At 57.2% G+C, this 15,534-nt stretch overlaps 2 protein-coding genes across 2 annotated transcripts; both read left to right on the top strand.

Moving 5' to 3' along the window:
• Positions 1–2,368: 2,368 nt before the first annotated feature.
• On the top strand, positions 2,369–6,154 carry TEDC2 (tubulin epsilon and delta complex 2). The gene is made up of 10 exons (XM_054589203.1): positions 2,369–2,394; positions 2,488–2,586; positions 2,825–2,895; positions 3,014–3,389; positions 3,861–3,914; positions 4,506–4,599; positions 4,765–4,876; positions 4,963–5,064; positions 5,500–5,687; positions 6,008–6,154. The coding sequence occupies exons 1-10, from the start codon at positions 2,369–2,371 to the stop codon at positions 6,152–6,154; spliced, it is 1,269 nt and encodes a 422-aa protein (XP_054445178.1).
• Positions 6,155–12,683: 6,529 nt separating this feature from the next.
• Positions 12,684–15,136, top strand: NTN3 (netrin 3). The gene is made up of 6 exons (XM_054589204.1): positions 12,684–13,611; positions 13,683–13,871; positions 13,948–14,097; positions 14,218–14,268; positions 14,417–14,491; positions 14,787–15,136. Exons 1-6 carry the CDS (start codon positions 12,684–12,686, stop codon positions 15,134–15,136), a joined length of 1,743 nt encoding a protein of 580 aa, XP_054445179.1.
• Positions 15,137–15,534: the final 398 nt, after the last annotated feature.

Below are 15,534 nucleotides of genomic sequence, written 5' to 3' on the forward strand. Positions count from 1 at the left end.
TACATGGGATCACCAGATGTGAGGGCCTTCACTTTTTGCAGGCCTGGGCCTCAGTGTCTTGGTCATAGGCTCCCTCAATCTCATATTCCCAGCTCATTTTAGAAATCTGTCCCTCCTCCCAGAATGATTTGTCTGTGTCCCCAACAGATAGTGTCTGTATGAACATCCCTTTTTGTGCTGAATTTCTTGTCCATTTTCCTGTATTTCTATCCTTCATTCTTCTAAGATGAAAACAAAAGAAAAATTTTAAATAGAAATTATTAAAATTTTTAAAATAAGAGATTATTTAGAATCAACTAAAAAAGATAATTTGATTCAAATCCCTCAGTGCTATCCTGACACTATTTATGCAAAAAAGCAAAAAGAATTTTCAGAGGTTGGGATGGGCTGGGGGGAGTCATTTGTAACATATGAGGTGACCCAGGCACAGAAGAGCAAGATTCAGAGGACTTACACCTGCCTGTTGGGTGAGGGTAGGTCTGCTGTGAGTTTCTGAGATTAACTGTGCAAGCGACTAGGACTCCCCCCGGGGGGGCAGTAGTCGAAACACCTGAGGGATATGCCCGAGTGGCCCTGACCTCTCTCAAGTTGGGAAGACTACTGATACTATGATCCAATAGCTTTTGTTTCCTCTCAAAATGTCAGAACCACTTGGCCAGGAGTGTCCCCCAAATGCTCAAACCAGAACTACAAGGATGTGGAGATGCTGACTCAGTGGTGGCTTTTCTGGGTGTGTGCATGCGTGCATGTGTGTCTGTATGTGTCTGTGTCTTCAGGGAGCTGTCTTTGCTACTGTAAGAGAATCCTGAGCACACCATGTAGGGTGTGGTTAAGGGGACCACCAGTGTTGGGATTGCAAACCTGTTTATTGTGTGCTCCTGGGCATCTGTGAGCCTCAGTTTCCTCACTTGTAAGATGGGGCAATAATACCTACCTCACAGGGGTGTTGTGAGGATTAAATGTGATGAGGATAGTGGAAGCTGAGTTAATGTGCATATCTAAACTGCCTTCTTGTTGTCACTTCCTAATGTCACCCAAGTCATCTTGGGACACCTGTCCATGGCCCCTTACCAAAATTCCATCTGTCGGTGAACCCAGTTCTCTGCTTTCTCCCAGCCTACACCTGTAGGAGAAAATCACCCCAGTGGAACATAACACTGTGACCATTGTGTGGGGTCACCCTGCATCTCCCCATGTTCCAGCTGTCACCTTGGTACCCCCTGACTGTGGTGTGCTCTCCACCTGCATCTCAAGTCCTAACCATCACCTTGGTGCCCGATGACGGTGGTACAGGGTCTTCTAAGTACTGATGGAAGAACCATTTTCCCCTCCACTCCTACTTCACAGAGAATCTCATTTTTGGCAGAAAAGACATCAGCATTCCCCAACTCGGCAGGAAAATGGGCCAGTGCAGATGAGGGGCCACCCTAAGAACAGTCCCAGGGTTGTCTGAGTCATAACCTCTCTTCCCTTCTCTCTGCCTTGCCCCCTCAACTTCCCTCCTTCATGTCTTTCTCTCTTATGCTGCAGCACCTTCCTATTAGAGACTATAAAATGGCCAGCTTACCGTCTTTAAACAAACCCCCCCCCTCCCAAGATTTGTCTTTTGGGATACCCCGAGATCTCTGTTCCTATGTCCAATTACATTGGGCCTTGCTGCCTGCATTACTCCTCCCACATAAGGTGCTCCCTTAGTCACTGAAGACCTCATCCCCCATCCCTCAGACATCCTCCTAGTACAGCGTCCTATTGCTTTGACACTGGGCCCTGCTGTCCTATGCATTCCTCACCTGTCCCTGTCCATGCACACCTGCCCGGCTTTGGACCATCTTGCTTCATCCCTCTCCGTCCAGGTGCCTACCTGATGGTCTCCTCTGGGTGTCATCACCTTGCCAGTATGTCCAAAAATGAAGACTCCCTCTTTCCTCACCCCAGCTCCCAACACACACTTCATCCACACCTCTAGCAACTGTTGCCAGTAAATACCAATTGTGCCCCTTCGCGTGTCTCTGTGCTAAGTGGGGTCAGCAAGGCACGTCGGCCCCACTTCAGTGTAACTTCAATAAGGGCAAAGAAGAAGTCAACTGTAAAGCGATCACAGATGCCACCATCTACCCACTTATCCACACCAAGACGCCTGCGGGGCACCCGAGGTCCATTACCTGAGGCCTGGGGAGTATAGCTCAAGGAGCGAAACGCAGCACCTGCACTGACTTAAGTGCTTATCTAAACGGGTTGGGGTGCGGGGGGGGCGGTCCTGAGTTCTGGGATCGGGATAGGGTAGTCCAGCCGGAACGGGCGGTCTTATAGCACGGAAGGGGTGGGACTTTCTGGCCGCGGCAAATCCTGAAGAGCGGCTGCTTTCTTCATGCTGCCGGCCGGCTGCTCTCGCCGGTTGGGCCCGCGGCGCGGAGGGAGCGGGGCGGGAGAGAGCGCGGCCCGAGGAAGGCTGGCACCGGAGCTGAGTTGCCGATGTGTCCCTTCCAGGCTGGTGGCCGAGCTTTGGGACGCCCTGGACGCCTGTGCCGAGCAACAGCGGCAGCTGGAGCAGAGCCTACAGGTCTCCCGGCGGCTGCTGCGGACCTGGTATGCGGACGCTGGGCCATCAATTAGGCCTCACTCGCGCCCTCAGAACTCCTCTCATGGTTCCCGGGCAGAGAAGCCAGGCCTACTGCCCATTTCGAAGTTGCCGATTGTCGGCGCTCCCCCCTTTCCCTGCAGGCTCTGAGCTGGGGTTTTGCTTCCAGACCAGGCGGCCCCATGGGGTCTTTTGGTCCTAGACTCTATCTCCTTGCCGTGCCACGGCTGCCCTGTGTCTTCGCAGGGAACCAGACGAGACCCCGTCTCCGGAGCCAACCCCAGGTCTAGAAACTAATGAAAAGGCTCCATTTCCAGGTAAACCTAAACCACCCACCTCCAGGTGGTGCCCGTGGCCTGTCTTCTGGTATCCAGTGGTGAGGGGCACTCCTGGGGGTCAGTGATGAAAGATCACTACATGTCTTGGCTTGCACAGCATACACACCCAGCCCTCAAGACCTCAAGGAGCTGGAGCTTCTGACCCAGGCCCTGGAGAAGGCTCTACAGGTGCGAAAAGGCATTTCTAAGGCTAGAGGAAGAGACAAGGCCTCCAGCCTGAAGTCTGGGTCTACTGCCACTCCTGCTGCCTCTGCCCCACCCAGAGCTTCTAAAACAAAACCCCCCAGGGGCACCCACCAGACCACCATGCCTACCAAGGGCCTCCCTAAGCCCGGGCTTCTGTCAGCGGAATATCAGACCTGTATGAGGAGAGGGCCCCAAGCTGCCAAGCCTGGACCAAGCCTCAGGGACCAACAAATAGCTCCATCGGCTGCTCCTCAGGCCCCAGAAGCTTTCACACTCAAAGAGAAGGGGTAGGTTTCCCAGACCCTCCCTGGAGAAACTGTTCTCTACATGATTAGACCCTGGCCAGCAGTTGGAGTCTGGAAGTTGGGGTTATAGGGAAGGCAGGACATGGAGGTGGATGTGGGTTCTGGAGTGCTGCCTACGAGGCCCATGCCCTGAAGCTAGCAGAATGGAACAGCTGGCTGTGAATGTGCCACGCTTGATGAGCTAGGGCCTGTCCCACTTTCCTCCCTGGTTCTCCAGTACCCTATTCTCTTGTCCACCCAATCCAGGGGCTCAAGATGGATTCTGCTTGAGGTACCCTCTCTTCTCTCTGCCAGGGCAGGCCTAGCCTGGGCTGACCCCCACAGTCACTCTGGAAGCCCTGTTCAAGGGGCTGGGGGTGATCAGCCTCACCCTTGACTGGGCTCTAGGCAGGGAGTGGGATCTGTAGCCCCGGGATGGGGCGAGGCTGCTCAGAGCACCGGCTTCTCTGACAGGACCCTGCTGCGGCTACCCATGGCCTTCAGGAAGGCGGCTTTTCAGAACTCTCGGTGAGGCTCAGACTTGCAACTGGGTGGAGGCAAAGGGGAACCCAGGGGAGTGTGGAGAACAGGGAAGGGGCCATGTTGGTAAGACTTTTCCAACAGATTCCTCTGCTTTCTTTGCTAGGTGGGGACACTATATTAAGAAATTATATTCAGCTCAGACACCCATAGTAACCTTTGACTTAGTGAGCTTTGAGGCCCCCAACTCAGCTACTTGCTTATAAGCTGCAAGACTGAGCAATGCACTTGGTGTCTTAGAGTCCCAATTTGTCTTCCAAGTGCAGGTGATGATAATAGTACTAGCTTTGTAGAGATGTTAACTGAGGTGGTTCCTTTCAGGTTATGTACTGTACCTGGTACAGAGCCAGCACTGAGAGCTCTTACCAGTCGTCCTAGCTACGAGTCACTGCCAGGCCCTCTCTCCTTCCTCTACTACAAATTCTGTACTAGTATTTCAGAGTGGGTCACCTCTCTAGACTGTCCTCTTAGTTCCTTGAGGCCCCTACCCTGGCCCTTGCCTATTTCCCAAGGCCCAGCCCAGCTGGCTGGGATAACGATCCCTCTCTGGTTCCTGGGGTGCCCATGTGTACATTCCAGCCTGTGGGCCCAGCTCAGCTCTACACAGACCAGTGATTCCATGGATGCTATTATGTCCTCCAGAACCCAGTTCCTCCAGAAAATGCAGGTGACCGTATCCTTGCTGGATTTGCTGTGGTGGTCGAGGGTTGGGGAATATCTTGTTCTGCGCCTGGTGAATTTGAGGAGCAACTCCTAGAAGGGCCAGAGCCACTCCCAGACCCTATCTTTGGGGGAGGGGGAGCCTGACCACAAGATAGTTTCCCTGACCTGTGCCCAGTCAGGTCGGCCCAGCTCTGGGCTCAGTGCTGCAGAGGTGGAGGCAGAAGTGGGGCGCCTACAGAATGCCTGCTTGCTGCTGAGGCTGCGAGTGAGGGAGGAGCTCACAACAGGTCAGTAGACTCTGATACTGGCCTTGGGGTAGGGAAAGCTACAGGACCAGCATGGACCCAGCCTACCTTCCCTGATTCTTTCATAGACCCCATGGACTGGATGCAGGAGTACCGCTGCCTGCTCACCTTGGAGGGGCTTCAGGCCATTGTTGGGCAATGTCTCTACAGGCTGCAGCAGCTACAAGCAGGTAAGACCCCACCCCAACCTGTGCTGAAGTCTGGTCAGGGGTCAAGGTCCTCTAGCCACCGATAGCACTGGGACTTCAACGGCAAGCTAGGGGCAGAGTCAGACGGGCTCTTTCCCATGTCACCCCAGTGTGTTCTGAGTTCTCCCCAGTTGCCCTGTGGGACCAGTCAGGGCAGCTCCCCCACCCAATTCCCTCTCCCAACACACAAAGCCCCACCACTTTAAGTAGTTTGTTTATTTGTCCAATTATTGAAAAAGTAGCATGTGAGAATCAGAGGCACTGGCAAATAACTGGCCTAGCCTCGCAAGAGGTGGCTGTGGACAATAGGACCTCATCCAGGAGGCAAAGGAAGACTTTGCAACGCCTTAGAGGAGAATGGGGAGGACATGCCTGGCTGTCACACCATAAGGCCACATCCACCTGTTCTCACCCCAGTAGCCAGACAGCAGCTGGGGCCATGGCCTGAAGGGAGACTCCCCAGGGCCTCATTGCCCTGTGGAAGAGGAGCAGACCCCATCTGGAGCCCCCAGCTGCTTCTCTACTCCAGCACCCAGGAGCTGCAGACCCTGGCGGCCCTCAGGCTTCGGGTGGGCATGTTGGACCAGCAGATCCACCTGGAAAAGGTACTCCCAGAGTAGGAGGTGGGGAGTAGCCAACTGGGTGCCAGGAGAGCCTACGCCATGGGGAAAATTCCCGGTCTGGAGTCTTGTGAGGGCTCAAGAGCCTATCTGTGCTCCTCCTCACAGGACCCCCCAGGAGGATGGGAGCCTCCGGGCCTGTGTACTTGGCAGCACTGGAGAGAGCTGAGGGCTTTTGGAGGAGGGAGGGGCTGGAATATGGTGCCTCAAAGCCTCCCTGGAATTGCCCCATCCCCTATGGGGGCTCTGGGCTAGCTGTCAGGGACAAAGCCTCCCTGCAACCTTGACCCTGCATCTCATCCCAGGTCCTGATGGCAGAACTCCTCCCTTTGGTGAGCATGCAGGAGCCACTGGGACCATCTTGGCTGGCACTATGTCGGGCTGTGCACAGCCTTCTCTGTGAAGGAGGCCAACGTTTCCTCACCGTCCTTCAAGATGAACCTGCTGACTGAAACCTTCCTGTGGCAGGGCAAGCTGGTTCTGGGTCTGTTGGGGAAAGCACCCGTTCTCTGGTCAGAGTTAAATGAACAGGGATTGAGGGGATTTTTACTTGTGCAGTGGTCTGGACTGAGATTCCTGTACTCCCCTGGGGAACCAGATTTCCAAGGGGGCGGGAACAGCCTCCTGGCTCTTCCTGAGGAATTAGGTCCCTTCTCACAGCTGCTAAACCTGCTTAAGGTTCGGCTGGGCCCTCCACAGGCTTGAGGAAATCAGAGGCCCTTGGGGGGGCTTTTCTTAGCTACATCTGTTTTCTCTCACTTTGGGCTTAAAAGCTGCTTGTGTGACATTAAAGCTACTTTAGGAAGTATATATACTTACATAACACCAAGGTCGGATTTTGTGCGTGTTTGTTTTATTTGTGTTTTTGTTTGCTGAGAATGTATCAAGTATGTTTACCAAGAACACTCATATCCATTCTGTATTGTAGGGCAAGGGTAAAGCCACTCGGGGTGGGCTGCACTGGGGACTCACCTCATGTATTGGCTCCAGCATAGGTGCCTCAGTCTGTACTGGGCTCATTGGAAAACACAAAAGCCACAGGCATGTATCAGAGTAGGTGGACACTGTGTGCCCACAGCTGTCTATCCTAGCACCTATGTTCACCACCTCCTGGGCCATTGCTGTGGCCGGTGTGGGTCCCCCACACTGAGCCACCGCCAAGGAACAGGTCTTTTACTGAACACCCCTCACCTCCACTATCACCTTTTCTGGGGTTCCTGCCTCCCCTGTTCAGGGAATCATTGCTTTGGAAGGCAAGAAAGTAGAAGTGAAGGCCATGGCCTCTGGTTTTAAACCAGTCACAGATTAGAGTTTATGCCGTGACTTGTTTGCTGCTATGAGACTTTCAGCAAGATTCTTAAGAACTCCGAGCCTCAATTCCCAGTGTTGTTTTCACTGTCCCCAGTGCAGTTATTCGCTCTGGGGCCAGGGTGAACATAAATGAGAAGATACGAGATGCTTTACAGTGCTGGTCCCTGGTGAGGGCTGGGAGGCTGTGGCATTCTTTAAATGAACCTTCACTGCACGCCTACAAAGACCAAGCACAATGCCCAGAGCTGGGGCACTGACCCTTCGCGTGGACAGTGACTGTGAGACAGGGAGTAGTGCCAGCCTCTTCCCCTAGGGAACACCCAGACCCCAGAGACAGGTAACTCAGAGCCAGGTGACGTGTAGCGGATACAAGTAGTGAGCTGGGTGATGTTGAACCAGCCTCGGTGGCTCCAGGTCCCCTGCAGGAGGACCTACTGTAAAAGGCTCCATCATCCAGCAGGCTAGAAAACTTGGACATAGAGTCCTGAGTCACAATGGCTGCAGGGGACCTGATGACAAAATAGAAAAGGAAAAACCAGGAATTTCATTACAGTGAGGTGGCCTCAAGGGAATGGAACAGCTTTATCTACTCCAGGACAGGAACCAGGGAAGGGGGAAGAGAGGGGAACCTCAGGGGCAACTGGCCGAACTGATGGTGCCCCCAGGGCTGCCCAGGTGCTCAGATCATGAGGAACCCTTAATCCTCATCATGGATCCAACCACCACCCTGTTACTGGCCACCCTAGAATCAGTTCCCATAAATGGCAGTTTCCACCAGAATTATTTCATCCATTGGTTCACGTGGTTTATTGTGTACCTTCCTTACTGGACCTTTGTCCCATGAGGGCAGGGGTGTTGTCCACCTGGATCCCTAGTCAGGCCCAAAATGGGCATCCAAAGACCCACATACCTGGGGCCAGTCCTGGGCACTGGTGGTGTCCTGTGGACCACTGGGGACCTGGACCTTCTTGGGCAGGGGGTGCTACAGATAGTATAAGGGGGATGTCTGCGTAGACCCCAATACAGAGACCCCCCCGGAGCAGGAAAAAGAGATCCCCTCTACATTAGCGTCTGCCCCAAGTCAGAAAGAACGCTCACGGGGACTGCATGGGCACCCACATCCACCCAAGTGTATGCCAACGTTGGTGGTATGAGGACACCGGAGTCTCAGTCCATAGCACGCCAATAAACCTGGGTCCTGCGCGCTATTCTCAACCATGGGCTATGTGGGGTGAGGGATGGGGATGAGCGTCGTGGCCTCCGAGCGTCCTACGCTGTGGCGCTACTTACAGGCTCCCTCGCAAGACCACAGCCATCACCTCCCTGAACGGACTATGCCTGCACCTGGCCCAGGGCGAGTCGCTGGTCCAGTTTGGCGCGGGCCTCGGACTTCTGGGCACCACCTTCCTTTGCTGGCACGCTTGGTTGGTGGGGGAGGGCCAGGTGTGGGGGTGTGAAGAGGGGGTCCAGCAGGGCAACAGCAGGAGCCAGGAACACCCTGAGCCCAGGTGCAAGGCCCAGTTTGCTGGGTGGTGGCGGCGAGTCTGGAGCCTCTTCCCTCCAGACCTCACCCAGGCTGGGCGGACACAGTGCAACAAGTGGATCACTGAAGCCCCCTCCCCAAATTCTTGGCAGGCCCTGGCAAAGGGGGCTACGAGGCCATTTCCCTCTTCTCCCCCATTGGCTCTTCCCATCTCTCACCACCTTTTGCCCACTGTGTTGCTTCTCAGCATTTCTCTTGGTGTGCAGAGCTGATCACAACCACAGAGCGGGCCTGGCTTAAGCGCAGGCCGGGCGAGAGTCACTTCGGCATGGGGGCCCTGCCATGTGTGCAAGATGCAGGTTGTGGAGTCGGCATGGCTACCCTCCTCGGAGCGAGGAGCAGCATACTGTCCCCATGTCCCCCAGTTGTCTGTCCTCCCTGTTGGGTTGGAAGCTCCTCAAGGCATAATGGGCGCTTAATAAATATATGTTTATGTGATACGTGAACAAGCGGTGGCTTGAAAGTGTCTTGCAGAAACAGTGGGCCCTGTGCTAAGCTGGGACTATTTAATCAGTCAGCCTTTTAAAGGAAATACCCCAACCATCTGAGGTCTCAGACTGTCAGGCCCGCTGGTCCTTCCCCCAGTTTCCCAGAGAGCCCTAAAACCAGCAGCTGTCACCCTGAGGAGAGGGGGAGGAAGGACTGGGGAGAATGCAGCAGCCTGAGGAATTGCAGGTGGGGGCAGGGAATCAGAGCCTTTTCTAAGGTACCAGGATGGGGCAGGGCCAGGGAGGATGTAGGAGATGTGAGAGGCCTCAGCGAGGGTGCTGGGGAAAAGTAGCAGAGTCCACAAGAATCAATGAGCCTGGGCTGGAGGTTGTGAGGAATGCCCCCCTAGCTCTCATCACACCGTCTGCCAGGGCTGCCTTGGGGGCCAAAAGAGAATGTGTGCAGCGGACCATTCCAGGCAAGAAACCTGGCTGCCTGCAACCTCCTCCCTGGGAAGCCGGTTGTACAACAGGCCCAGGGCTAACCCCCACGAACACCCACCATAGGCTGAGTCCTAGGGGCCTCCTTCCACCACATCAGATGTTCTGGAGACCCCAGCAAGGAGGTTGGGCTGCAGGCAAAGCCTTCAAGGCTGACAGAAAGAGGAGAGGCTGCTTCCCCTTTCCTCCCACCTGGCAGGAGTCCTGAATCCAGGCAGCAAGGGTTTCCATGGAAGTTTGTCTCAAATCCTGTACAACTCCTGTTTTGGGCCTGGGCATTTCTCCCCACTGTGGCCATCTAGTCACCTCCTTGCTTCGAAGCTTCTCGAAGGGTCTATCTATCGTAGCACCCACTGCCCATGAAAGCTCTTCCCATCCCAGGCAGTATTTGAGGATGGCAGTCAGAGAGCCTTAGAAGAGATAGCTGGGAAAGTGCTCTTTTCTGACCTTGACCACTCCCAGAGCAGAGTGTGCATGCACAGCAAGGTGGACAGGGTACAGGCAGACAACCTGGTGATGATGCTCTTCAGCCCAGAAAAGATGGACTTCCTGCAGGAACAGCCCGAGGAGGTACAGCAGCACCCCGCCCCCGTCCCCAACAACCTATAGAGGAGTCTATCTCCAACAGTGACTCAGGGCACAAGGATGAGCTCTGATAGCATCCAGCTCACCATGAACTGGTGATTAGACCCACTGTGAGGAACTCTGTCCTGTAGCCTGAACTGACCAGCCACTGGGGACCAAGGAGCAGTGGAACACTTACATCTGCTGTCCAGCAAGGGGACCCTGCCCACAGCCATCTGCACTTTGCTACTGCTCTTTGAGTGGACATGGTAGGATGGCCTGCTACCCTCTGGAACTGGCTGGGGGCTCAGGACACAGGCTCAGAGCCGTGACTGGGTGCTGGTGCAATACAGTATTTAAGTATTTGTGTATACAAAGCATAAATGATTTGTGTTTTTAAAAAAATGATTGTTAGTTCCCTTATTTGTGCACAGCTCTTTGTTGTAAGGGGCACATTCTCTTTATTGGGAAGTTGAGGGACAGGGCCTCATGACACCTGCCCTGTGGGACAGAGCTACCCACAGTCACCCTGTTGCTGCCAAATGTGAAAGGAGAGGTCAGCAGCCCCTGTGACCTTCCCAGGTGGGCCCTTCCAAAGCCTTCCCGTCTTCTCATCAGTCCCTCCATACACCGCCTCCACGACCCGGCATTTGTGCCAGTCAGGCCTGGGAATGGGCCTCACCAGAGGGAGTCATTCACTCCAGGTGCCTCATCACCCTCTATTTCTCCTTCTTCTCTAAGGTCAAAGCATCTTGCTCTCTCTCTTCTCCTTCAGTTTCCCAGGAGGCTCCAGTGTCCTCCTGCCTCTTCTTTCCTAAACAGCACAAGCATTCTGCTTCTCTCCATCCTCTCCATGTGGGTCCTTGTGGTGTCTCAGGCCCAGCAGAGGATGGTAGCTCCACTAATACACTCACCTGGCATCCTCTACTGGCTGCAAAGCTTGGCCTGGAGTCAGCCTCCCATCTGAAACTTGAGGCTTCAGAACTGTCCCAAGTAAGGTGTGTTCCCATGTGCCTTTCCTTTTCCATATGGGGCCACCCCCTTTTGGGATGCTTGGCCCCCCTCCATCAAGGACCTCAAGGTGATTGGGAAGGGGTCTCTGTCCAGAGTGATTCCTGGCCCCTCTTGGCTGGGGCCACTCTCAACTGCAACTGCCCCATCCACAGGTGGTGTCCAGGCCACCCACCAGGGCTTCTGCCTGAGTTTCCCTGCCCAAACTTGCTGGTATGTGGGCCAGGCTCAGGGGTACTGGCATAGCTATCTGTGACCAGGGCCCCCATGGATCAAACCCCATTTCCTACCTCTCCATAGGTATCCAAGCCCCTGAACCCCAAAGAGACCTGCCACCTATTTGGCTGTACCTGTCCCCCAACACACACACACAAAGCTTCTACTTCCTCCCTGCCAGCTCGGCTGGGCCCTTCATGGTGTTACTAGACAATCAGAGACCCAGGGACAAGAGTTTAGCCTGATCTGGGTGGAGGACGCCAGCCTCATCCCTTACATGAGTTCAGGGCAGTCCCAGGGATACAGTCTTTCCTGAACATGAGGCAGGAGAGACTCAAGTATGTTGAGCCTGCAGCTCATGAAACCCCCGACCCCCACCCCAGCTCTGGGAATGTTGAAAAACAGGCATGTGTCTAAAGAGGAAACTGAGGCTTTAGCAGGTTAGAGAATGTGAACCACACAGCTGGAAATTAGACCAGCTTGGGTTCAAAATCAGACCTAGTCCCAATCCTTGATTCTTTCTACTAGAGCATAATGCCGCCTTGGGGACACCCCACAACCACCAGCATGGCTTGGCTTCCCATGCCCTGAGCATGTCCTTTACCGACATCAGGGAGCATCCAGGCACCAGCCTTCAGACTCAGGGCACAGCCTACCTGACGGGCCTGAGGGAGGAGCCTACCAGACCCCCTGCCCAGCATGTTACACAGCTCCAGGAGCAGTCAAGGTCTGGCTGCCGGCCACGGACCCTGCTGGGTGGTCCCCCACAGGCTGCGTGGCTGAACTTTCCCCTCCACACCCCTCCCGGCAGCGCATTCCTGGCTCCTCAGCCCCTCCCCCGCTGGCTTAGCCAGTGTCTGAATCTGCTTCAGATTCCCGCTATGCCGAGAAGGCCCCCTCTTCTCCCCTCCCTCCTTCCCGGCCCCAGCAGCTCCGCCTCCGGCTGGGCCCAAGCTTGAGCCTGCTGCGCCCCCCACCCCCACCTGGCACAGCTCGCCCTCCCTCGCTGCAGCCCGGAGGAGGTGGCGAGGCCCGGGTGCCCCAGGGCCCGCCCTCCCTTGGCAATTCCCGGGAGGCCGGGAGACCTGCTCCTCCCGGCCCTCGGTGGGTGAGTGAGAGCAGCGGGTGGGTGGGTGGGGCCTCCGCGGGCGGAGGCGCAGGGAGCCTGTGCGAAGGCTGTCATCGCTCCAGGCCCAGCGGGAGGACGCGCCAACATCCTTGCTGCTGCACTAGGCCCGGAGCGTGCCCGCGTCTGCTCCCACCTCTGGGCCCCCATTGGGGCTGCCTGGAGCCTGTGGTTGCGTAGCATTGCGGGCCGGCCGACAGAGCCTTGAACCGGGGCTCAACCCCCTCGAGGGCAGCGGCGTGGGGCCACGGCCAGCTGGCTGACCCACGGAGGCTCCGGCCATGCCCAGCTGGCCCTGGGGGCTGCTGCTGACGGCGGGCACGCTCTTTGCCGCGCTGAGCCCGGGGCCGCCGGTGCCCACCGACCCCTGCCATGACGAAGGGGGCACGCCCCGAGGCTGCGTGCCTGGCCTGGTGAATGCGGCCTTGGGCCGCGAGGTGCTGGCGTCCAGCACGTGTGGGCAGCCACCCGCGCAGGCCTGTGACTCCTCTGACGCGCGGCGGGCACATTCTGCTACCCTCCTGACTTTCACAGGGGGCACCACAAGCCCTGTGTGCTGGCGTTCGGACTGGCTGATGCAGGCACCCCTCAACGTGACCCTCACAGTATCCCTGGGCAAAACTTTTGAGCTGGTGTTCGTGAGCTTGCGCTTCTGCTCCACGCCCCCCACCTCAGTGGCTCTACTCAAGTCGCAGGACCATGGCCGCAGCTGGGTCCCTCTAGGCTACTTCTCCTCCTGCTGTGACCTGGACTACGGCCGCCTGCCTGCCCCTGCCAATGGCCCCCCTGGCCCCGGGCCTGAAGCTTTGTGCTTCCCTGAGCCCCAGACCCAGCCTGATGGTGGTGGCCTTTTGGCCTTCAGCGTGCAGGACAGCAGCCCGCCAGGACTGGATCTGGACAGTAGCCCTGTGCTCCAAGATTGGGTGACTGCTACGGACATTCAAGTAGTGCTCACAAGGCCTGCCACGCTGGGAGATACCAGGGACTCCGAGGCCGTGGTCCCTTACTCTTACTCAGCCACTGAGCTCCAGGTGGGCGGGCGCTGCAAGTGCAATGGGCATGCCTCGCGGTGCTTGCTGGACACCCAGGGCCACCTGATCTGCGACTGCCAGCATGGCACCGAGGGTCCTGACTGTGGCCGCTGCAAACCCTTCTACTGCGACAGGCCGTGGCAGCGGGCCACAGCCCGGGAAGCCCACGCCTGCCTTGGTGAGGCCTTGGAGGGTGGTCTGGGGTTCTTGGACCCAGCCAGCCTGCCCCTGACCCGTCCCTCTCTGCAGCTTGCTCCTGCAATGGCCATGCCCGCCGCTGCCGCTTCAACATGGAGCTGTACCGGCTGTCAGGCCGCCGCAGTGGTGGCGTCTGCCTCAACTGCCGGCACAATACTGCTGGCCGCCACTGTCACTACTGCCGAGAGGGCTTCTATCGAGACCCAGGCCGTGCTCCAAGTGACCGCCACGCTTGCAGGGGTGAGCCTGCACATCCTCACCCTCCGGTTTCCCATATCCCCAGATGGGTTTCTGACCATTTCACCTTTGTCCTCAGCCTGTGACTGTCACCCTGTTGGTGCTGCTGGGAAAACCTGCAACCAGACCACAGGCCAGTGTCCCTGCAAAGATGGTGTCACTGGCCTCACCTGCAATCGCTGCGCCCCTGGTTTCCAGCAGAGTCGCTCTCCAGTGGCACCCTGTGTTAGTGAGTGACCCTGTCCTGCTTAGGCCACCCCAGCTCCCTGCTGCTGCCTACCTGTCCATTGAGCACTCCAGATCCCCCTGACACCCTTGAATGCAGGCCATTCTTCCACCTTCTCTGCAGAGACCCCTGTCCCTGGACCTACTGAGGAGAGCAGGCCTGTGGAGCCTCGAGGTGAGTGGATACAGATCAGGGTCCTAGACTGGCATGTCCACAGGGGGAGGGATGCTATGGGTTCAAGTAGGGGAGGAGGAGAGGTTGGGGGAAGGAAGTGAGGGATCTGTGCCAGCCCCCCCATTCACTGCCTTACGCCTCTCCCCAGACTGCGACTTGCACTGCAAACCCACTCGTGGCAGCTACCGCATCAGCCTGAAGAAGTTCTGCAGGAAGGACTATGGTAGGCAGTCCTTAGGCCTCCTGCTCCCCGCCTTCTCACCTTGCCTTCCCCGCTTTTCCTTTGGATACCCCGACTCTTGCTAGGCTCCAAGACCACCCACCCCCATCCCTCGGGTCCCCCATGGCCGCTGGCCCCGCCCCCTTAGTCCCTAGGGGTGTCACTATGCCCTCCCTCTCCGGTGGGTGTCCTCTGTGGCCTTCCTCTGCCCTCCCTCCCAGCCAAGGGTGCCCAGTGCTCCTCCATGTGGCCTGCCCTCTCCTAGCCTGACCCTGCTCCCCTCTCGCCCTTGCTGCAGCGGTGCAGGTGGCGGTGGGTGCACGTGGTGAGACACGTGGCTTGTGGACGCGCTTCCCGGTGGCCGTGCTCGCTGTGTTCCGGAGCGGCGAGGAGCGCGCACGGCGCGGGAGCAGTGCACTGTGGGTGCCGGCGCGGGATGCTGCCTGCGGCTGCCCACACCTGCTACCTGGCCGCCGCTACCTGCTGCTGGGGGGCGGGCAGGTGGCCACGGTCGGGGATCCAGGGGGCCGAGGGCCCGGGCTCAGCGCCACCCGCGGGAGTCTCGTGCTGCCCTGGCGCGACACGTGGACGCGGCGCCTTAGGAGGCTGCAGCGGCGGGAGCGACGGGGGCGCTGTGGGGTGGCCTGAGCCTGCAGGCCAGGCTGGGGTTGGTTGGTTGGCTGGGCGCTGCTTCCACATCAAGGCGCACGTTCAACCAGTGCATCGTCTGCGGAGGAGTCTTTGCTTGCGTACCGCGCGTCGCCATCTCGGCCCCCGCCCAACCCTGCCGGACACCTCCCACTGTGCCTCACGCCGGGGCCCAGGAGGGGGTGTGACCTACGCAGCGACACAGAGGGATGTCATAGCCCCAAAGATGTTTGGAAGCTTCTTTTGGCCATTATCCTAGAGGATTCCTTGGATCCCCCACACTCGCGCTATCTGCCCCCTCCAAGGGGGGCACCGTGATACCTACAAAAGGCTGCCAAACTTCCTCGTGGGGTCCAACACTTGGGAGCTCTGCGAACACTCCAGAGGCCACTGTGACC

Source organism: Pteronotus mesoamericanus, unplaced genomic scaffold, assembly GCF_021234165.1.
Source record: "Pteronotus mesoamericanus isolate MK-2021 breed Mesoamerican mustached bat unplaced genomic scaffold, CSHL_Meso_final scaffold_167, whole genome shotgun sequence".
In the NCBI taxonomy this organism is placed as follows: Eukaryota; Metazoa; Chordata; class Mammalia; order Chiroptera; family Mormoopidae; genus Pteronotus; species Pteronotus mesoamericanus.